The sequence below is a fragment of the Microdochium trichocladiopsis genome (assembly GCF_020744255.1).
Source record: "Microdochium trichocladiopsis strain MPI-CAGE-CH-0230 chromosome Unknown B0I36scaffold_4, whole genome shotgun sequence".
Classification (NCBI taxonomy): Eukaryota; Fungi; Ascomycota; class Sordariomycetes; order Xylariales; family Microdochiaceae; genus Microdochium; species Microdochium trichocladiopsis.
This window is the reverse complement of record NW_025763547.1, coordinates 503,134-527,570: the sequence shown is the minus strand read 5'-3', so window position 1 is coordinate 527,570 and position 24,437 is coordinate 503,134. Positions and strand designations below refer to the sequence as shown.

At 54.4% G+C, this 24,437-nt stretch overlaps 1 protein-coding gene across 1 annotated transcript in view; it reads left to right on the top strand.

Moving 5' to 3' along the window:
- The window catches only part of B0I36DRAFT_361486 (uncharacterized protein), a gene marked incomplete at both ends in the record, with an annotated part of 33,785 nt that extends 9,621 nt beyond the window's left edge, over positions 1–24,164 (top strand). The window contains 3 exons of the mRNA XM_046158485.1: positions 69–8,177; positions 8,385–16,688; positions 16,752–24,164. Of these exons, the coding sequence (XP_046013543.1) occupies positions 69–8,177; positions 8,385–16,688; positions 16,752–24,164 (23,826 nt within the window). The remainder of the gene's footprint in view (positions 1–68; positions 8,178–8,384; positions 16,689–16,751) is intronic.
- Positions 24,165–24,437: the final 273 nt, after the last annotated feature.

Below are 24,437 nucleotides of genomic sequence, written 5' to 3'. Positions count from 1 at the left end.
CTGCTCTGCGGGCATGCCAAGAATCATGCTAGCAATCAATAGACTGACCAATGACCGAAACCTCACAGTATGCGATATCAGTCCGCGTGGTGGATGAGCCAGCTGAGATCAAGATTATGCTCGACCATTCTGGCACACTAAACCGCACCCAAGGTGTTCAACTTGCCGAGACCCTGAGCACGACTCTGAGCTCGATGATCAGCAAAATTCAGGTCGCAACACGAGAAGTCTACATGCTCGACAGATCCAGCCTCGAAACGATCTGGCAGTGGAACAATGCGGTACCGTCTCCGGTTGAGGAGTGCATAGACAAACTCATCGCCCGCCAAGTCACAGTCCATTCGCAGAAAATGGCGATTAATTCTTATGATGGGGACATGTCGTATGCTGAACTCGACCAGCTGGCAACACTTCTCGCTCGCCGCCTGTCCAGCGCCGGCATCGGACCTGGTCATATTGTGCCACTTTGTTTCACAAGGTCACGCTGGGCTGTTGTCGCCATGCTCGCTGTGCTCAAGGCTGGAGCTGCCTTCGTCCCCCTCGACCCTACACAAGCCATAGGGCGGCGGAACCTGATCATGGCACAAGTGAATGCAACGGTCATCATCATATCAGAGGACAACGCCCATTTGCTTGAGAACCAAGGCCGTCAAGTGATAGCTATCGGTGCAGCCTCCTGGGAAGCACTCATCACCACCGCCCCAAACCCGCCGCTGCCCGTCGTCAAGTCCGACCCATCCACGACCATGTACATCTTATTCACATCCGGCAGCACCGGTGTTCCTAAAGGTGTTGTCCTGTCCCACAGCGCAGTCAGTACGAGTTGCACCCATCACGGCCAGCGCATTGGCTTCACTCCCTCAACAAGGACCATGCAGTTTGCCTCATATACCTTTGACGCCTGCATCATGGAGATTTTTACCACTCTCGTCTTCGGCGGATGCATATGCATCCCGTCCCCACAAGACCGCCTCGACGACATTGCAGGCTCCATCCAGGCAATGCAAGTCAACACGCTCTTCGCCACGCCCACAGTGGCGAGGCTGATACAGCCAGAGACAGTCCCCTCCTTGAAAACGGCTATCATTGGTGGCGAGAAGTGCTCCCCGGCCGATTATTCGCGGTGGCATGGATATCTGGATGTAGTCCTCCAAGCGTATGGGCCGACGGAGTGCGCCATCTTCTGCGCTCTCCACGATGAAGGTCTTGCAGCTGTAGAAAGGAACTGTATCGGCCTCCCAGTGGGCACGACAAGCTGGATTGTTGATCCTGAGGATCATGCCAAACTCATGCCAATTGGAGCTGTGGGTGAGTTGGTGGTCGAGGGACCGCAGCTTGCCGATGGCTATCTAGGAGACGAGCAGCGCACTGCAGAGGCTTTCATCTCCGACCCTCTGTGGCTGACACAAGGGTACGCAAATGAGAGTGGACGAAACTCACCAAGCTTTCTGGGCCGGCGAGGGCGCTTGTACAAGACCGGTGATATTGTCCGGTACGTCGGTGACCAAGGCGTCATGAAGTACTTGGGCCGCAAGGACACCCAGATCAAACTTAATGGCCAGCGTATGGAGCTTGCCGAAAGCGAACACCACATTATAGCCTGTGTGCCCGGCCTGGTACAAGTTGCTGTTGAAGTCGCCCAGTTTCGTGGTGGAAGCAACGAGGTGCTAGTCGGATTCCTCGTTTTCAAGTTGGCGGGTGGCGAGGCTCAGCCAGGGCCACTTGCATCTTGGACTGGGCGCGATGCTCAAGACAGCCACGTCGACCTGTACTCAATGCCTGCATCCATCGAGAGCAAGCTTGCAGAGCGCTTGCCGAACTATATGATCCCGACGTTCTGGCTCGCAATCGACCATCTGCCAATGGGAGCATCGGGCAAGACAGACCGCAAAAGACTTCGGGAAATCGTGGCTGGCTTCACGGTGTCCCAAGTCGCAAAATTCGACAGCGAAAGAGAGGGCGGGGGTGGGAACCGCGCTGTGTCCACACGAGCCGAGAAGCAGGTCCAGAAGCTCTGGGCATTGGTTCTGAACATTGCAGCGACCAGCATTCGTGCCGAAGACAGCTTCTTTCGACTTGGTGGTGACTCTGTGGCCGCGATGAAACTGGCCAGCGAGTCGAGAAAGCTTGGCGTTGCCATATCTGTTGCTCAAGTCTTCCAGAACCCTCGGCTGTCCCAGCTGGCAGCAGTCATCGCTACAAATGACCAGAGTCCCTCACCGGCAGTCGACGTGACAAATCCAGAACCGTTCTCCCTGCTTCAAGGAACAAGAGCGGCTATTGACTCGTGCAAGACCGTTGCAGCCCGCTTATGCGAGGTCCCAGTGAATGATATTGAGGACTGTTTACCCTGCACCCCGCTCCAGGCGGGACTTATGGCCCTCACCTCTAAACAGGCTGGCAGCTATGTGTTGCAGAGCGTCATGGAGCTCAGCGATGCAGTCGATATTGAGCGTTTTAAGGAGGCCTGGCAGCAGGCTGTCCGCCTCGTTCCGATATTGCGGACGAGGGTCGTCCAGTCAGACGAATTCGGCCTCGTGCAGGTTGTACTTAAGGAGCAAGATTTTGTCTGGGTCCATGCGGACGACCTCGAGGCGTATCTCGACACGGCTAACAAGCGCTCGATGACAATCGGTCAGCCACTCAACCGATATGCAATTGTCCAAGAGTCCGAAACCGGTAAGATGCTGTTTGTGTGGTCCATCCACCATGCCCTCTACGACGGCACTTCTGTAGGCTTGCTGCAGGGTCTCGTCTCTCAAATCTACCAGCATCAAAGTCCAGGGATACAGCCTTCCTTCTCCAGCTTCGTTCGCCACATCATCAATCAGGAATCCGATGCTGCAAAGGCTTATTGGGAGGACACTTTCAGGGATATAGAGTGCGAACCCTTCCCTCCTGTTCCAGGCAGGAATCACGAGGTCGTTGCCGATGCGACCATGCAAGCTTCTTGCAAATTGTCGATGGCCACAAACATGGATGCAACCATCCCTACAATCATCAGAGCCGCGTGGGCGCTAGTCGTACAACGCAACACTCGGGAGCGCGATGTCGTGTTTGGTGCCACGATGTCTGGTCGTAATGCACCATTAGCTGGCATTGAGGGCATCATAGGGCCGACCATCACCACCGTGCCCGTCGCGGTCCGGGTGGACAGTTCATCCACGGTTTCCGAGTTCCTGTCGCGAATTCAGGACAACGCCACAGCCATGATCCCCCACGAGCAGACTGGGCTGCAGAGAATTGCCAAAATCAGTGACAGAACGAGAGCCGCTTGCGAATTTCAGACATTGCTTGTGGTTCAACCTGCGTCAACTTCGAAGGCATTATCGGCTACTGCAGAAATTGGCACGTGGCGTGACATGGCCCAAACGAGAGAATTCACCACCTATGCAATCACACTCGTTTGTCAGCTCGGGCCAGACGGCTGTGTTGAGGTTAGGTGCAGCTACGACACGTCTGTCATCACCACGGTACAGATGGAGAAACTGATGGGCTGTTTTACCGACTCCATTCAGGGTCTTGCTACTGCCAATCCGAATCGCTCTATGTCGTCGTTTGACAGACCCAGCGATAATGATGTCAAGATTTTGCTCTCTTGGAACAATATCCCTCCACCAGTAGTGCCGTTCTGTATTCAAAATGCGATAGCGCATCAAGCCCAACACAACTCGGGGGCAGAAGCCGTAGTCGCTTACGATGGCAGTTTCACATACAAGGAACTCGACGAAATATCTACGAAACTCGCTTGTCAGCTGGTGGAGTCTGAGGTTGTCTCTAGGGGCGACCTCATACCTCTCATCTTTCCCAAGTCTTCGTGGTACGTGGTTGCAATACTGGGAATCCTGAAAGCAGGCGCTGCCTTTGTGCCACTTGACCCCTTCCAGCCTGCCGCCCGTCTTGATTCTATTCTGCATCAAATTAAACCAAGACTCATGCTGGTCCCTGAGCGCGATGTCCCAAGGAAGAAACCGGGGGATTCTGTGGCAGTCATGCCGGTCGGCCAGGACTGGGCAGATACCATTTCCGACAACGTCGGACACGCCAATCAACTCCCCGCTGTCATGACGGAGTCATCAGCATACGTAATCTTCACATCCGGCAGCACAGGTACCCCCAAGGGAGTTGTTGTCGAGCACGCCGCACTGAGAAGTGGCTGTCACCATCACGGTACCAGAATTGGGCTCAACCGCCAGTCACGAGTCCTTCAATTCGCCTCCCATACTTTTGATGCATCAATTTTTGAGATCCTCACAACACTCAGTTTCGGCGGAACAGTCTGCATTCCATCTGAGGTACAGCGCACCGACGGTTTGGCACTGGCCATGGAGTCGATGGCTGTGAACACTGCGCTGCTCACTCCTTCAGTCGCAAGACTTTTGAAACCGGCCGATGTACCTTCCCTCCAGACTCTGCTTTTCGGTGGCGAGGCACTTGCGGCAAGTGACATTGTTAGGTGGTTGCCACGCGAAGGGTTGCGACTGATGAACTTGTACGGCCCGACTGAGACAGCGGTCATCTGCGCCGCAACAGAAGTCACATCGGAGAATGTGCACCTCAGCGGTCTTATTGGCAAAGCAGTCGGTTCGATCTGCTGGATTGTCGATCATGAGGACCCGGAGATTCTCCTTCCCATCGGCGTCACCGGAGAGCTGCTCGTCGAGGGACCAATCCTTGCCAGAGGGTATTTGAACGACCAAGAAAAAACGCAAGCGGCGTTCATCAGCAGCCCGAAATGGCGAACCCAACTCTCCTTCCAACAATCTGGGCTTCCAACTAGCCTCAGCACCACACTTTACCGCACTGGCGATCTTGTGCGGTTGACCACTGACGGTGATCTCATTTACGTGGGCCGCAAGGATGCCCAGGTAAAAATCCGTGGAATGCGTGTAGAGCTCGCGGAGATCGAGGAGCAGTCTGCGCTGTGCTTGCCCACGGTAGATGATCTTGCCGTCGAGGTCATCAAGAAGAATGGTGTGCCCATGTTCAACCAAATTGTTCTCTTTGTTGCTCTCTCGAAGAAACGCGACGCCGCAAACCAGGTTCCGGAAAACACTTTACTGCAACACGGGAACATCCAGTATCTACCTCGCCTCCTCCCTGCAGACCTTCTACACAGTCTTACCGAGAGACTACCGACCCACATGATTCCTTCCATGCTGTTCGAGCTACACAACATGCCACTAAACATGGCTGGGAAGACAGACCGCAGAACGCTGCAAGAGATTGCCGCCGCGCTCACGACATCCCAACTGGAGACGATTCGAAGAACTGACAAAAGTGGCGAAAAGCGGGAACCATCATCTTCAGAAGAATTTGCCCTCCGTGCTATCTGGGCTCGCATCCTGAACATTCCCCCAGAGCACATTGGCGTGGACGACAGCTTCGTGAAGGTCGGTGGCGATTCGATCACCGCGATGCAAGTCTCCTCATCAGCGCGAGCCGCTAAGATGAACATCTCCACACAAGATGTACTGAAGTACAAGACGATCAACGCCATAACTCAGCACTGGAAGGTCAAATCGACTCAAGCTGCTCTCGTTTCGGCATCTTCCGATTACGACAGGGCATCTGAACTAGGTCGTGCCGCCTTGGCACGAGGCGAAGGATTTCCCCTGACGCCAATTCAGCAGCTCTTCTTCCTCCATCAACATGATCCACATGTCCTCTTCGATCAGTGCATATTGCTAGAACCCAGCAGCACTATCGACTTCACACGTCTAGAGGAGGCTTTGCTGTGCTTGGTTTCGACGCATAAAGTGCTTGGCACAAGCTTTGAGAGGTCGTCAACAGGTAGCTGGCAACAGCGCCTGAGGTCACCAGACGATAACGGGAAGCGGAAATTTCATCTTGAGCCGCACCAGATCCACCATGACCACGAAGTGACCGACATTATCTTACAACATCGCTCAAAATTGCAGATCACTGATGGACCTCTGCTCTCCGCTGCTCTCATAGACGATGTCGATGGGCGAAGGCAGTACCTTTTTGTCACGATTCATCATCTCGTTGTCGATCTCGTCTCTTGGAGAATCATCCTTGAAGACTTGGAGAACCTGCTTGGCCCAAGCCAGACTCCGATCGCACCGCCGCCCTTACCATTTGAGGAGTGGGCATTCTTGCAGGACTACCATGTCAGGGCTAAGGTCGAGCTCGTGGATGAGACTTATGCGCTTACTAGCAGTCAAGTATTGCGAGAATATTGGGGGTCACCAACCGAACGCAAGCATTCCGCAGCACTCGTTACTGAGAGCTTCACCCTTGACCAACATACTACAACGGCCATTCTGGGCAGCGCCAACCACAAATTTGCCACAAAACCGGTCGAGCTCATGATTGCGTCCATTCTTTACTCTTTCAGTCAAGTCTTCTCAGAGAGGGCATTGCCAGTCATACTCAATGAGAGCCACGGCAGAGATGTGTGGGATCCGAGTCTCGACCTTTCCCGGTCCGTTGGCTGGTTCACGATCCTATATCCGGTGCAAATTCTCCCAAAAGACAGCGGCGACTTGCTAGAATATGTCCAACGTGTCAAGGACTACATGAGATCCATTCCGAACGGTGGCGCAGATTGCTTTCTCTCTCAGTTCCGGGATGAATCTTTAGCACGGGAGTTTGTGTCGAAGGCCTTGCCAGCAGAGATCATGTTCAACTACGGCGGCAAATACCAACAGCTCGAGCGGAATGGAGCATTCTTCCGCAACGTGCCAATGGGGGATGTAGGTACTCCCGAGCAGTTCCAGTACCGACGACATGCGGTGTTCGACGTGACTGTCAATGCCATGGACTCATCGCTTGCATTTACATGGCTGTTCGATGAAGGCATCAAGTCAAGACACCGAGAGAAAATCGCCATGTGGATGAAAATGTGCCAAATCGCTTTGCAGTCAATCGCCAGCCAGCTGAGCTTAAAGTCGCAACGAAGATGGACTCTGGCGGACGCACCATCCACTTTCACGTCCTACGGGGACATCTCGGCGTTCCACGATACAGTCATGCCTGAGCTCGGCATTGCATCGGTGGATGAAATCGACGAGCTCATTCCCTGCGCGCCGACGCAAGAGGGTATTCTCATCAGCCAGGCCAAAGACGTCAGAAGCTACCGCTCAAGGATCAGCATCAAGGTCTCAGCCAGGTCCGCCGGCCAGCTGGTCCATCTGGCACAGCTGGAACGAGCCTGGCGTGCGGTAGTGGCAAGGCATGCGCTCCTACGTGCAGTCATCATCAACGACCATCCAGGAAGCGGCAAGCCTGCGCAAATAATTCTGAAGAAACCACACATTGACATTGACATTGACAGGTCTTCCTCGGCCGAGGCTGCAGCTCTTGTGTTACAACATGGGACGGACAACTCCAAGTGGCAGCTGCAGCACCATGCTTCCATCCACCACGTCAGCGATGCGGAGGTGTATTTCGTGCTGGAGATGAACCACGCTATCGTGGACGGCCACTCGATTGCGATCGTGCTGAACGATCTCAAAAATGCTTATCATCAATCACCCACGAAAACGCTGGCGCCGGCAGTCTCTTACAGCGCGTACACCGCATACATGTCACGACAACACCATGCCAATGATCTGGCCTTTTGGAAGCAGTACCTCGCCGGTACGCAGCCGTGCTATTTTCCGAACCTGTCAGAAACCACCAGACCAGCAAAAGATGACGGCGGAGCCTCATCTCTGCGCCAGACTTCCGTGCGCGTCGAGGTTCCCAACATTGATACTACCGATATTCGCAGGTACTGTGCCAAGAATGAAGTGACTGCTGCGAGTGTTCTGCAGACGGCTTGGGCGCTTGTGTTGAACAAGTACACGGGTGACAAGGCGCCAACATTTGGCATGCTGAGCTCCGGCAGGGACCTGCCGATCGATGGAGTCGAAGAGATATTCGGACCACTCATTGGCATGCTCGTCGTGCGCACTGGACTCGCGGAGAAAGAAAGAAAAACCGTGGATGACCTGGTAAGAGAAGCCGACGCGCAGTACTCGAGAAGCCTGAGACACCAGGGCGTTCCGCTTGCTGCTATCCACGCCGCTTTGGGTCTGGAACCCGGCGCTGCTCTGTTCGACTCTGTGATGTCATTCCAAAGGCGCACTTATAGCGTGCACCCCGAGAAGGCTGGCGAAGATGCATCCGGTGTAATCTTTGAGGTTGTTGGTGGCATTGATCCGTCCGAGGTGTGTATTTCTTCCCAGCAATCATCCAAATCAGCTCTGCTTGAATCTCAGATCTCCCCCACCCCCAAACTATTCATCCTTGTCCTCCTCCTCGGCACTGCCCTTTTAGTTATTTTTCTCGCCCAAATCAGTGAAATGATAGATGGAATCTATGCCATCATCTTCAACCCCAGAACTCTGTTTGCTAAAATTTGACATTCAAAATAGTATGCCATTTCCATTCAAGCGGTTGATAGCACTGAAGCAATCCGCGTGCTCCTGGACTACCGACTCGATCTTACTGATATCCAAGCCGACCGTCTCGTTGGGACCTTCAGCACTGCCATTGCCACCATGGTCAGCAGTGATCTCAGCTCATCATCTATGTTTATCGACAGAAAACTGCGCAATATCGATGTCCTCGATCCATCCACCAATATTCAGCTGTGGCAATGGAACCAACACCTTCCACCCCGAGCGCTGAAGGCTGCCCACACAGAGTTTGAGCATCAAGCGATGTTGGGGCCTTCAAAGACCGCAGTGGGTGCCTGGGACGGCAGTTTCACGTACAGCGAGCTGGATGAACTGAGCAACATCCTGGCAAGACACCTGGTGCACGACCTGGATGTCCGCGTCGGCGAGATGATCCCCCTATGTTTCGAAAAGTCCAAATGGAGTGTGGTGGCGATGCTTGCCGTTCTCAAATCTGGAGCTTGCTTTGTCGCGCTAGACCCAGCGCAGGCGACGACTCGCCGCCTGACTCTACTCGGCGAGGTCAATGCCCGCTTGGTGTTGGCCTCGGCGCGATATGCATCTGTTGCAGCATGTGGACAGGACAACATCACAACACTAGCTGTCAGTCGGGACCTTGTTGAGCGCCTCATGGCTGAGAACGAAGCAGCCATCGCGACAAATCCTGACGCGACTCGTGCGAGAGCCCTTCCAGAGCCTGATCTCGATAGCCCTTGCTGCATCTTGTTCACGTCTGGCAGCACTGGCGTGCCTAAAGGCAGCGTGCTCCCGCATGTGGCCATTGCCACGAGCTGCCACGAGCACGGCACGAGGATTGGCTTCAGCCGTGAGTCGAGAGTACTGCAGTTCAGCGCAGCCACCTTTGACGCCGTGATCATGGAAAACCTGACCACACTCATGTTCGGAGGCTGTATATGCATTCCGTCCGAGGAAGACCGGCTCGGCGATCTGTCCGGTGCTATCCACAGGTTGCAGGCGAACACCACGTTCCTGACGCCGACAGTCGCAAGGCTTCTTAACCCAGCAGATGTCCCCACGATGCAGACTATTATTCTGGGCGGCGAAGAATGTAGCCTGAATGACTTTGCACGCTGGCAGGATCGTACCGTGGTCATGAATGGATACGGTCCCAGCGAATGCAGCGTGTTTTCTGTCATGAACACCGGTCCTTCCACGTGGACAGATGTTGCCAGACTTGGCTTTCCCGTGGCATGTGCTTGTTGGGTGGCTAACCCCGACGATCTCGATCAGTTAGTCCCTATCGGCGTCGTCGGCGAGCTAGTTATCGAGGGCCATGGGCTAGCTCAGGGATATCTAAATGATCTTGAACGCACCGCCAAGTCTTTTATTGAGAAACCGAGGTGGTGGCGATCAAGGGATCCAGCCACGAACGGCCGAGTTTACAGATCGGGTGACTTGGTTCGACAGAACAGCGACGGCAGTTTCTCTTTCGTGGGACGCGCGGATACACAACTCAAACTTCGCGGGCAGCGTATTGAGCTGAAGGAGGTCGAGCTCCAAATATCAAGGTGTCTCCCGTCGGATGGGTCCTACAGCGGGGTGGTTGCTGAGGTTTTCACGCCGGCTTCATCAGCAATGAAACCGCTGTTAGCTGCGATCCTTGTTGCTGGGAAAGACAACGATCATACACTCAACAGCAACAGTGCAACGGCTGTCGATGAGCCAATTAAGGTACTCGCCCAGAGTCCAGTGCCCGCCGATGTCTTGTCGAAGAACTTGCCGAGGTACATGTTGCCTGCTGTATGGTTCCAGATCTCTGAATTGCCCTTAACTACATCGGGGAAGACGAACCGCAAGCAATTGCGCGACTTGGCCTCGCGCTTTTCGTTGGCGGAGCTGGCCTCTCTACGACGAGCGGACGATGCAAAATCCCGCCTCGGTCCACAGACAGACGTCGAGCACCAACTAGCCACGTTGTGGTCGATGATCCTGGAATTACCACTTCACGATATAGATGTCCGTGACAACTTCTTCAGCCTGGGTGGCGACTCTATTTCCGCGATGCGGCTCGCAAATGCTGCGCGCAAAGCTGGCTTGGAAGTACCAGTATCGCAAATCTTCCAGAACCCAATCTTACGCGATCTTGCAACACAGGTTGCGCAGTGTCTTCGTAGTGCTGGAGCTCTCTGGTCAGATGGGAACGACACTTTACCTGCCTTCTCACTGCTCGGGCCTAACGTCAATATACCGGTATGCTGCAAGGAGGTCGCTGACCTGTGTAATACAACTCCAGGTGTCGTGCAAGACATCTACCCATGCACACCCATGCAGAAGGGGCTCATGGCACAGACGATCCAGTCTCCTGGAGACTACGTGCTGCAAAACGTCTTGAAGCTTGCAGCGCCTATCGACATGTCACGCCTGCGGGAGACCTGGGAGTCTGTTGTAGGCCGAAATTCGATCTTACGCACCCGGATCGTGCAGCACGACGATTTTGGTCTGTTACAAGTGGTCATCGACCAAGACATCCAGTGGCAAGAATGGTCCGGGCTCGATGACTATCTGGTACAGGATAAGTTGCAGGGCATGAGACTCGGTTGCCCGCTTGCACGATATGCAATCGTTACTGAGGAATGCAGTGACCAGGCCTGGCTTGTCTGGACCATTCACCATGCTCTGTACGATGGCGGCTCTTTGCCACTGATAAAGGCTCAGATCGAAGAGAGTTACAATGCTGAAACAGCGATGTCCTCGCCAGTAGCCGACTTCAACCTCTTCGTCAGGTACATCCTCGGCCACGACAAGCAAAATGCTGCATCAGAATTCTGGAAGACAACATTTGAGAACTTCGACTTGCCAACATTCCCTGCCCTTCCCAATGCTGGGCACAAAGTCGCGGCCGACGCACTGATCGAGCGTGTATGTGCCATACGCGCACGAGAAAGCACGCACAGGAGTGGCGTGACCATAGCTACGACTCTGCAGGCCGCCTGGGCTCTTACTGTCAATCGCCAGACTGGTACCCCAGATGTTGTCTTTGGCATGACTGTATCCGGCCGCAATGTGCCACTTCCGCGCATCGAGGAGATTGTCGGCCCCACGATCGCCACAATCCCTGTGCGTGTGAATGTGCCCATCACCCCCACGGCGCATCCCTTGGACCACGAGAAGAAAGCAGTCGTCGCGACCAAGACCACGGTCGCTGGATATCTCGCTCAAGTTGCCAGTGAGGCTGCTACAAGCATTCCATTCGAGCAAACAGGCATACAACAAATTTGCAACGCTAGCCCTGAGGCAAAGAGTGCCGCAGGCAGCATGCAGACTCTAATGGTCATCCAGCCCGTAGAGGATACTTACAGCACTCACGGCAAGTCCTCCATGGGCGAGTGGCAGAACACGGTCCAAACTCGCGAGTTCACTACATACGCAATCACTCTTGTCTGTCAACTTGATGGCAAAGTCAGCGGTATCAGCAACGGACTTCGCGTAGCCTGTGCATATGATCCTCGAGTTGTCGAAAGCTGGAGGATGGCGAGCATTGTGGACCATTTTCTGGCAATCACACAGGAACTACTGACCGCACCACCGGATGTTCCCTTGTACCAAATTGGTGATCTGCTACCAATGGACTATACACAGTTATTACGATGGAATGGCAATATGCCCCTGGCTATCGATCGCTGCATCCACGAATCAATATCAGAAAGGCGTACAATGCAGGGTCAGGCCATCGCGGTTGACGCATGGGACGGGCGCTTGACATACGACGAGCTTATGAAGCATGCCGCCAACCTTGCGACACATTTGTTGGATCTAGGGATCAAACAGGGCACCATCATTCCCTTCGCATTTGATAAGTCTGTGTGCACTATCATCGCAATGATGGCCGTGCTCCAAGCGGGTGGTGTCCTGTTACCACTCGATCCGAAACACGCCCCAGAACGTCGCGCGAGAATTCTTGAGCAGGCTCAGGTACGCGTCATCTTGGCTGGAGGAAGATACTCGGCCACAAACTTTGGTGAAGGGCGACAAGCCATTATTGTCACACAGGGACTTTTGCAAGTCATTCAGAAATCCAGAAAGGACTCAACGCCCATGGCCACAAAGGTATCAGACCCATCTTCAGCGGCTTATATCATCTTCACATCGGGCACCACAGGCCAGCCCAAAGGTGTCTGTGTCTCTCATCGCGCCATCAGCTCCAGCGCCTATCACCATGGTGCTGCCATTGGACTGTCTCACACCTCTCGGGTCCTTCAGTTCGCGTCTTACACCTTCGATGCCTCGATTATGGAGATTTTCACGACCTTGATGTACGGCGGGTGCGTTTGCGTTCCCTCACCAGATGATATGCTTGGAGATCTGGCAGGCAGTATCAGGACTCTGTCTGTCAACACAGCCCTGCTCACGCCATCTGTGAGCCGTGCCCTGAACGTGAATAGTGTCCCCACGCTCAAGACTCTGATCTTCGGCGGCGAGGCCGTGCTCGTATCCGACGTTGAGCGCTGGACTAGGTCCATTCCCGTGCTGGTTAACATGTACGGGCCCACCGAGTGTGCCATCATCAGCACTGGAGGTCAGATCGACTCTACAGCTTGCCCTCAAATTGGCTCCGTACCCCTGGGAAGAGCCATCGGCTCTATCAATTGGATCGTCGACCCGCAAAACTTCACCAGGTTAATGCCTCTCGGCGCCGTGGGCGAGCTTGCCGTGGAAGGACCCATTCTTGCAAATGGTTACCTTGATGATCCTGTCAAGACGTCAGCATCATTTGTGACAAGGCCACCCTGGCCCTGTACTCATAGCCCTGGCAGAATGTATCTCACCGGCGACCTCGTGAGGTACGACATGAACGGCAACATCATCTACGTTGGCCGCAAGGATAATCAAGTCAAGCTAAGAGGTCAACGACTGGAGCTCGCGGAGGTCGAGTTCCAAGTCAAGGCCCAAGTTCCTCAAGCGATTGACGTTGTCGTTGAGATCATTGCCGCAAAGGAGCATGACATAGCTCCTACTCTGACGGCGTTCATGATCATGGCCGGCGAGCAAAATGACGCCTCGACTCATTCAAGAGTGGAAATGGCCACCATGAGCATGCTTGAGGTAGAGGGAAAACTATCCGAATGTCTGCCAGACTACATGGTGCCGTCACTGTGGCTCGTAGCGTCCAAGCTACCACTCACGACATCTGGGAAGACAGATAGGCGTGCATTGCGTGAAGTCGGTACAACTTGCTACAGGCAGCATTTTTCAACCAAGCGAGACGCCACCGGCACCATAAAGAGGATGCCGTCCAGCAATGCGGAATGCCTGATCCAGGACACGTGGTCCCGCATCCTGAACATCGAACAGGGCACAATCGGCCTTGACGACAGCTTCCTGCGTATAGGCGGAGACTCCATCACTGCAATGCAAGTATCATCCACTCTCCGCGCTGCAGGACTTCACGTGCCTGTAGCGACGATTTTGAGACTCAAGACTATTGGCAAGATCATTGGTGTCATTGAAGCTCAAAACGGCCAGCAAGCAACCTCCTCTGTCGTCATGGCTACTGGCGAGGGTGCGGAGGTTCAAGATGTCCCCGATGGACAATGCTTCGAGCTGAGCCCTATTCAGCAGGTCTTCTTCGGGTTTCAAAATGATCCCATGGTTTTGTTTGACCAATGCTTCTTCCTCCAGGTCAACGCGAGCATATCTTTGGAGAAGCTGCATCGCGCAATGAGGATTGTGCTGCAAACACATGGCATTTTACGAGCGCGGTTTCAGCAAGACTCGTTAGGGAGTTGGCAGCAATACATATCTTCAAAGGGGGAAGATTCATACACTCTCAGGCAAGTAATCTGTGCAACCGACGAAGACGTTTCGAGTGCCATCGCCATGTGCCGCAGCAGAATCAACATCACTAGTGGGCCTCTCGTCTCCGGCGTGCTCATTGAGCACCTCGCCAGCGGTGATGGACGTTCGAAGCTATTCCTTGCAGTCCATCATCTAGTCATTGATCTCGTATCATGGAGAATCGTTCTGCGGGATCTCGAGATGCTTCTTACCAGAAACAACACAGAAGAGGACAGGACAGTGGCTCGCATCCCGACGCCCGCGCTCTCATTCTCATCATGGTCTCGGATGCAAAAGTCCCACATCAGCACCATGTCACCCCAGGATGCCGGGGGCACCGCCAAGGTACATATCCCTGTGCCGATGCTCAAGTACTGGGACATGGACAACAAAAGTCAGATTTTGCAAGACACGACTAGCCAGAACTTTACATTGAGCGCGGAGAGCACTTCCCTGCTCTTCGGCGCGTGCAATGATATGTTTAGGACCAAGCCCACGGAGTTGATGATCGCCACGCTGTTGTACTCCTTTGAGCAGAGCTTCATCGACAGGACGCCGCCCGCCGTCTGGAATGAGAGCCACGGACGTGAGACTTGGGACGACGACATTGACCTCTCAGAGACGTGTGGATGGTTTACCACCTTGAGCCCGGTCAATATCTCGCCACAGAAGCCCGGGGCACCGAACTCATCTAGCGAGCGTCTGCGTCACATTGTCCGCGATACCAAAGACGCAATGCGCGCAATTCCAGCATCATATTTTGCCTCGTTATTCGCGAGCGAATCTTCCGCGAAACAGTTCATCGAAAATCTCCCTGCGGAGATCATGTTCAATTTTAGCGGTGGATATGGCCAACTGGAACGCAAGGATTCGTTGTTCGAGATTGTTCCTGCTCCACAGGAACCACGGCAAAGAGACATGGTTTCGAACCACGAGACTTCGGGATTCAGGCGCCACGCCGTGTTTGATGTGGTTGCTGGCATGAGTCGACAGTGCTTATCGGTAACTTTGGTCATGCCGAGGAGCGTTCAAGATCGAATCACGAAGGCCGGATGGGTTGGACAATACCAACAGACTTTGGAAGATCTGGCACAAGGACTGCTTCCCGAGTTCACCCGTACTAATTCAGCGAGTTTGGACATTAGACCTCAGCTCACACTCTCGGACGTTCCTGGCGTTTTTGAATCATATGAAGCCCTCGATGAGTTTCACAATGATGTCTTTCCGAAATTGGCACATGTTGAGTCTGTCGACGACATCGAGAACATATTCGCAGTAGCCCCCGCTCAAGAGGGTATTCTTGTCAGCCAAATTAAAGACCCGAGGAGCTACCAGTCCCGCCTTCTCTTCAAGATCCCCTACCCTCACTGTGCAGACAAGACGGCCAGTGCCAGTAGGACAAGCAGCAGCAACAACATCGACAGCAAAATTATTGCGCAGGCGTGGAAGGCAGTCGTCCAGAAACACGACTTGCTCCGAGCGATCTTCGTCCACCAATTCCCCGGCAATGGACGATCTATGCAAGTCGTCTTGTGTAGGCCGGTGCCCTGCATCTCAATACATGACCATGCGAGGATGCAAGATGTCAACGACGCGATGCTGCCAGAGACTGGAGGTAGCCCAGCACCACCAGCTTACGAGCCAAGCGGCCTGCAACACCATCTCGCAATCTTTGGAGTTCCTGAAAATGGCAAGGTGGACTTTTACCTCGTGTTGAACATCAATCACGCAATTATCGACGGCCACTCAACCTCGGTACTCGCGCAGGATATACGGACTGCACTTCTTGCGGCATTACAAATGTCGCCCATTCCAACCATGGTCGAACAAGTGTCAACATCGTATAGGGAATTTGTCGCTTATGTCGAGCAGCAATCTCACCAGCAGGGCGTCTCCTTCTGGACCAACCGCCTCAAGGACTGCGAACCATGCATGTTCCCTCATCTACCAGCGCCACCTGCTGCCGAGCATCACCACAGTATTGGTACTACCTCGGTTGCTGTCCCCGGCCTTGACACAGCTCGAATTCGCGACTTCTGCCGAACCTTGGAGATCACGCCCGCGATCGTAATCCAACTCGCGTGGGCGATGGTGCTTCGATGGTACACGGGCAATCTTACACCTTGCTTTGGTGTCCTGACTTCGGGCAGAGATCTTCCAATCCCTGGAGTGCAGCTGATCATGGGCCCGCTGATTGGCGTCACAACCTGCCGTGTTCAGCTCGGAAGAGGAAACGAAGGGGCAGGAAAAGAGTGTATGAGTGTGGCAGAAGTCTTGGAGAGACTTCAGTCTGAGCATATCGAGGGCTTGGCGCATCAGACTGTGTCGTTGTCCATGGTGCATAACGCACTCGGTCTGGGCGATGCGCCATTGTTCAACAGTGTTCTATCGTTTCAGAAAATGGGTGAGAGTACGAGCGCGGAACCCGCGGGTGGTCAGGAGGATCTAGAGGTTGAATTAGTTGGTGGTTACGATCCGACTGAGGTGGGTGACAAGTTCCCAAGAAGACTTGCAGCACCCAGTGCTAACTTTATTTCTTTTCATCAGTACGATATTTCACTCAGGGCCATCGACAGCCCGCACTCTCTGCAAGTCATCATTGACAGCTGCCACGCGATCGATGACATTGAAGCCACTCGCATTGGGCAGTGCTTTAGTGATGCAGTCAATAGCATCGTCTCAGCCAGCACATGTCCAGTCCCAACCCTTAGCGTTCTTGGCACTAAAGGGCTCGAGCAGATATGGAAGTGGAATAGCAAAATCCCTACCACGACAGATGCCTTTATTCACGATCTCGTGGCACAGAGAGCTCGGATACATCCAGACAAGACGGCCATCGTTGCGTGGGATGGAGAGCTGACATACCTCGAGATAGTCCAGCGTGCAAGGTCTCTGGCAAAAAGCCTGCGAGAAGCTGGCGTCAAAGCTCACGATGTTGTCCCGGTCTGCTTTGAAAAGTCCAAGTGGACGATTGTGGCGATGCTGGCAGCCCTTCGAGTTGGTGCTGCTTTTGTCCTGCTCGACCCCTCTCTGCCGAAACTTCGACTACACAAGATTGTCGAAATGACCGGCGCTTCCACGGGCATCGCCTCAAGATCGGCATACCCGGTCGTGTCCCAAGTCCTGACTACGACAATCGTTCTAGACAAACACTTGTCATTCACAGATTCCCATGATCATAACATCCTTATCACCGAAAGAAGCAGCGACTTTGATCCCTCGGCTGTTATGTACATCATCTTCACCTCCGGCACGACTGGCGAGCCCAAGGGGACCATGATCAGTCACCGCGCTTTCGCGTCAGCCATTACCCACCAGGCGCCTCTTATGCGCTTTGGGCCCGACACACGAATTCTGGATTTTGCATCCTATAGCTTTGACGTTTCGATCAACACGCTCATCATGGTCCTCGCAACGGGCGGCTGCGTATGCATTCCCTCGGACTTGGATCTCAAAAATAACCTGACAGAAGCCATCGTGCGGCTTGATGTCAACACACTAGACCTGACACCCTCAGTCTGCCGTATGCTTGACCCGAAGGAAATGCCGGGAGTGCACACAATGAATCTTGGCGGCGAACAGCTCCGGGCAAGCGATATTGCCAGGTGGCCAGAGCATATCCGCATCCTCAACTGCTATGGCCCGTCAGAATGTACACCCACGAGCACTGTTCGAGTTCTCCAGGGTGGTATCCAGCGCGAGGCCGTCAGCATCGGCAAGGGTGCAGGAGCAGTGACGTGGGTTGTCGATCCGCACAACCACAACATGCTTGCGCCCCTTGGTGGGACTGGAGAGCTGATCATCGAGGGACCCATCGTGGGCGAGGGCTATGTTGGCGATTCTCTGCAGACAAGCAAGGCGTTTGTAGCAGATCCCGAGTTCTTGCTACTCCCACCAGTCCCCTTGCATGCCCGAAGGCGTGGAACCCGTGTGTACAAGACTGGAGATCTCGTGCGATACACAAGCGACGGCAGCCTCATATATCTTGGCCGGAAGGACACTCAAGTCAAGCTTCGAGGTCAGCGTATAGAGCTTGGAGACATTGAGCATCATGTGCTTGACTGTCTTTCAGTCCATGGCGTCAAAGAGGTTGTCGCGGACATCGTTCATCCCAAGGATGATGGTGCATTGGAACTTCGGCCACAAATACTTGCCGTCTTTGTCTCCGTACCACCAAACCAAGACAACGTGCTCCGTGCGGACATTGAGAGCAATCTTCGAAACCATGGAGGTATAGGCGTCGGTGTGCTTTCCGACACCACTGCTTATGAGGACGGTCTTGGGCGATCCCTTCCCAGCTACATGATACCCAGTGTCTGGTTCGCCATCGATACGACCATGCCGCTGACTAGCTCGGGGAAGACGGATCGCCGGAAATTGCGCGAGATTGGAGCTTCGTATTCAATGCTCGAAGTCAACCAAGTGCGTGCCGCAGCTGATGTCACGGGTGTCAAGGGCACCGGTTCCAGCCAAGAAGTCCACGTTGCCGACGAGGCAATCCTCCTACGCTCTTTGTGGAGTGAGGTCTTGCAAATTGACCAGCAAAACATTGGCCATCGCGATAACTTCTTTCGCCTCGGTGGCGACTCCCTACGCGCTATGGCACTGGTTTCTAAGGCGAGAAAGGTCGGGCTGAGGCTCACCGTCGCACAGATCTTCACGTGCCCCAGGTTGAACGACATGGCACTTGAATGCTCGCTAGCCAGGACCGCAGACTCTCCGAAGGATCTCGACCAAGAAGCGGAGGACGTGGCGCCATTTTCTTTGCTGCTCTCGCAAGGTATTAACGAAGTGAATGCTTTCACTTCAAGGGCTGCGGAGCTGTGCTCAACCTCTGTGGAAAACGTTGAGGATGTGTACCCAGCCACGCCTCTACAGCAAGGCTTGATGGCGCTCACAACCAAGTCACCAGGCGCGTACGTTGTGCAGCACGTCATGCAAATCTCAGAGCCCACCGATATAAGAAGGCTGAGATGGGCCTGGAGCGTCGCCGCGCAGCGTATTCCGATCTTGCGGACGTGTCTTGTCCAGCTGGACGACGGTGCCATGATGCAGGTCCTCCTCAAGCACGACCCGTTATCCGAACAGGCATCCAGCAACTCTTCCTGGTTCCACACAAATGATGAACTTGACACATATCTCGCAAAAGACAAGACGCAACCAATGCAGCTTGGAGGGTCGCTCCTGAGGTTCGCAGTGGTCAAGCAAGATCCCAGCGGGGGGTCAAGCATCGACAATAGAACCCGGAAAACGCATCTCGTTTGGACCATCCACCATGCCCTTTACGACGGGCACGTCCTTCCTGCCGTGCAAAATCTGGTTCGCGACATCTACGCTCACGATGATTCGGCGTACGCGGCACTGGTACCAGGAAAGCCACAACAGCTATATCTGCCCTTTAACAGGTTCGTCAAGCATCTCCTCGCTCAAGACAAGCACGCCGCCACACAATTTTGGGCGGACACCTTTGCCCAACTCGACGATGAGAACAGCGACGAGACCATCGCCTTCCCACAGCGTTTGCAAGCAGCAGACAACAACAACGGATCTGCCTTCTCCATTTCATCGACATTCGCGATACCAAACACAACGAGTAGCCGTGAATCAGGCTTCACACTCGCCACGGTACTCCGCGGAGCATGGGCACTGGCAGTCCGCAATGTTACAGGCGGCAGCGGCGGCCCGCGCGACGTCGTATTTGGCGCGACGGTCTCGGGTCGCAGTGCAGCAGTTCCCGGCATCGAGGATGTCATTGGGCCAACCATTGCCACCGTTCCGGTCTTGATTAAAGTGCCATCTTCAGGGTCCACAGATGATCAAGGAGGAGACGGTGACGAAGGGACTGTAGCAGCTTTCCTGGGACGCGTGCAGGAACACTCCACGCAAATGATTCCCTTTGAGCAGTTCGGCTTGCAAAACATCGCGAAGGTCTCCGGCAATGCAGCCAGGGCTTGCCACTTTCAGACGTTGCTCATTATCCAGCCGCACGAGGAGGAATCACAGAGCGATAATGGAGTAGTGGGGAATGATATTTGGACAAATGTGGAACCATTGACAGAGCAGGCCAACGGCGCTCTTGGCGGCGAGGCCTCGAGCACGTATCCTCTGACTGTAATATGCCGCCCTTCTGCTTCTGGAGAAGAGGTCCATGTTGCAGTCTCTGTTGCCGACTCACGGGTTCTGCCGGACTGGCGTGCGAAGATAGTGTTGAGCCAGTTTGAACATATGGTAGGGCAGTTGCAGGCCGCCTTGGGAGCCGAATGTGGAGGACAAGGAAGTCAGGGCCAAGGAGCGCACAGATCTGCCCTACTCAGCCACGTTGACAACCTTCCTGCCATCCAGCGAGAGGAGTTGTGGAACTTGAACCGGGATAGTCTTCCACCTACCGCTGGCCGCACCATTCACAGACTGTTTGAGCGCGTTGCTCGAGAGGACCAAGACGCTTGTGCGGTGAGTGCTTGGGACGGCGAGATGACGTACTTGGAGCTCGACAGGACAGCATCACGACTCGCTCGGCAAATCGTTCGATGGCTGCCAACTACGGCGCCAGGACAGCAGATCTTCGACAGTGGCGTTAGTCCTATTATGAGCGTGCCACTACGTTTCCGGAAGTCGAGATGGGCAGTCGTGGCGATGCTGGCTGTTCTCAAGGCGGGTGCTGCATTTGTACCACTTGATCATACACAGAGCATGGAAGCCACAGGGCGGGTACTTGAACAAGTACATGGTAGCATCCTCCTGACCTCGGAGGATCTTGAAGAGGCGACAAGTACGGCCGGTGAGCGCCATGGCCGAAAGGTTGTAGGTGTTGGGCCACGCCTCATGGCGGCTCTCGAACTTCACGGGGAGGAAGAGGATCGTGAGTTTACCCTAGAGAATCGCAGAGCCGGCCCGGATTCAGCAGCATACATGATCTTTACCTCGGGCAGCACCGGCGTGCCCAAGGGCGTGATTCTCGAGCACCAGGCTGTGGCGACCAGTTGTACAGAGCATGGCAAGGCCATTGGATCTTACCGCAGTCACAAAAGGCGAGTCCTACAGTTCGCCTCGTATGCATTCGATGCTTCCATACAAGAGATCATCACCACGTTATTGTTCGGCGGCACTGTGTGCATTCCGTCTGACGATAACCTTCGGAACAATCTGAGCCAGGCCATATCCGACATGAAGGTCAACACTGCTTACCTGACGCCTTCCGTCGCAAGACTCATCGAGCCAAAGGAGGTGCCTGGTCTGAAGACACTCATGCTTGCTGGTGAGGCATCGACCATTGCAGACTTTGCACGATGGCGCCGCCCAGGCCAGGTTATGCTGCATGGCTATGGGCCAACAGAATGCGCTGTGCTGTGCTGCGTCGAGCGCGTGGATCTCGACGACGAGAATGCGAGCCTGGACCCGAGCTGCATGGGCCGACTTGTCGGCGGTCGTGGATGGGTCGTCAATCGAGACGACGACGGGCAGCTTTTACCGCTTGGTGCTATCGGCGAGCTTCTTGTGGAAGGGCCGATCCTGGCCAGGTCGTATCTTCACGACAAGCTCAAAACAGCGGCAGCCTTTATTCGCGAGCCATCCTGGCTCATGCAGCTCACCCAAGCATCAGCAACACAAAAATGGCGGGATGCAGACTCTGTTCGCCCTGTTCGCATGTACAAGACTGGCGACCTCGTCTGGCAAGATCCTGATGGCAAGCTGCACTATGTTGGTCGCAAAGACTCCCAGGCCAAGATCAACGGGCAACGCATTGAACTCACTGGAGTTGAGACCGCCGTGTTGCAATCATGCACGCGTGCTACACAGGTTGCGGCTGATATCATTAGTCCTCTAGGGGAGATCGGCGGCAATCGGTTGCTTGCAGTGTTCGTCGTCCTTGATGGACAACGCGGTGTTAAAGACCCCACAACAACAGCCGGTCGCGGCAGCACACCGAAGGACGACTTGAACATCAAGATAATGAGTCCCCCTCCACACGCCGTTGAGTGTCTTCGCGAACGCGTCCCCCGATACATGATCCCCTCGGTGTGGTTTGTAGTAGACAAAATACCGCGAGGTATCTCCGGCAAGACGGACCGCCGCGCGCTTCGAAGGGCCGGGTCGTCACTGTCCAAAAATCAGCTTGCGGCTCTGTGGAAACAAGAGAATCATGAACGAGGCTGCCAAAGCAGGCCGCCTGCCACGGACAGAGAGCGCCAGCTGTGTGGCATCGTTGCTCGTGTGCTCAACCTTGATACCGCAACCGTGGGTCTTGATGACAGCTTCTTCCAGCTAGGGGGAGACTCCATCACAGCTATGCAACTATCATCGGCTGCTAGGCGGGATGGTTTCAACATTACGGTCCGCACGATCAACCAGCTCAAGACCGCAGGGCTGATGCTGGAAGAAATCGCCAAGGAGAACCCTGCTCCTATTCCTGAGAATGAGAACAAAGTTTTGCTTGAGGCTTCCAATGGCACTGGCAACGGCGACGTGGAGCAAATCGTCCCTATGTCTCCCATCCAGCAGTTGTTCTTCTTGTACCAGCCAGATACATCTGTTTGCTTCGATCAGTACTTCTATCTCCAGCTGAAGACGACAATAACTTATCCTGCACTACAAGATGCAATCAACAGAGTCTTGCAGGCTCACCCTATCCTCCGGGCACGCTTCCGGCAAGAACCTTCTGGAAACTGGGAGCAGTTCATCCCAGCGCAACACCAGCGTCAGCCAATCGAAGTCGGCATCCTCCGGTGTGCCGACTACCATGAAGTCGCCGCCGAGATCAAGCGAGTGAGAGCTTCCCTTGGGATAACAACGGGTCCGGTCGTAGCGGTGGTCCTGTTTGAGGTTGATGGCGCGCAATCCGTCTTCATCACAGTGCACCACCTCGTCGTCGATCTGGTGTCCTGGCGCGTCATTCTCGGTGACCTAGAAGAGCTTCTGCACGTCGGCGCGTCTGCCCCCAAGACCAATGTTTTACTACTTCCGACCACGTCTTTCGCGGCTTGGTCTACCCGACAAGCACAACGAAGGGAAGCTCTCGTTCACCGTCCGAAAGCGGTGGCGGCTGCGTCGCAACCGCCTTCAGTACCCAAGTCATACTGGTACTGCGACAACACACTCAATGCTAGTCCAAGACCCGACACAGAGGCGACGATGTCCTTTACGCTTGACGAACAGTCCTCCGAGGCCATCCTAGGTACTTGCACGGAGTTCTTCCAGACACAGCCAATCGTCCTGATGCTGTCGGCATTGCTTTATTCCTTCGCACAAACATTCCCCGACAGGCACTTGCCAACCGTCTTCAACGAAGGACACGGACGCGACAATCCTGATGACGACGATTTCGACCTTTCTCGTACCGTCGGGTGGTTCACCACGCTTTATCCCGTCCATGTCCCATCTCCACAGCTCCTGTGTGAGAGTGAGCGAGACCACCTCGGCCGCCCCTCTGATCAACTTAGCCACCTCATCGGCTTTGTCGCACAGACCCAGGAAGCGATCACCGCAGCCACACAGGATTGCGGCAAGGGGTCGGCAAGCCGCGATTATCTCCACTCTCGCTTTGCCAATGCAGACACTGCGCGGCAATTCGTTCAACACGAGCTTCCAGCCGAGATCGTCTTCAACTACGGCGGCGTGTACCAGCAGCTCGAGCGCGAGGAGGCGCTGTTCCAAGCCACATCGGTGGCGGAGATGGCAGCTGCGCAGACGAGCCGAGCCGCAGACGAGACCCATCGCAGCACTAATGCCACGGCAGCATTCGACATCGAGCCGCCCTCCGCAACAAGGGCAAGACAATATGCCCTCTTTGAGTTTGTCGCCGGCGTGGCCAACGGTCGGCTCGGCATCTCGGTACTCTTTGACGGCTCTCGTCTGCGACGGGAGCAACATGTTCGTGTGAAGGCGTGGTTCGCATTGTATGAGAAGGCGCTGCAGAGGCTTGCCCAAGAGCCTGCCATGGCAGCGGGCAGGTCGCTTGTTTAAATTTCCACTCTGCCACCCATTTCTATTCTTTTGTATTGCTTAGTTACACCTCAATTGGCCGTCGTGGATAGTAATACACTTATGTTTGGATTATGCACTGGTGCGGAAGTGATGAGAAAATTTGCGTAAAGCTGGATGCATGCTAGCTCAAATCTGAAAGCAGTGCGACTCGTCGGAGCTTAGGCACCCTCTTCCTTCCTACAAAAAAATAAATTCCAACGATTAACCAAAGAGAGATGGACAAGATGTAGCAGTTGTGAGGTTTGAGAGAAT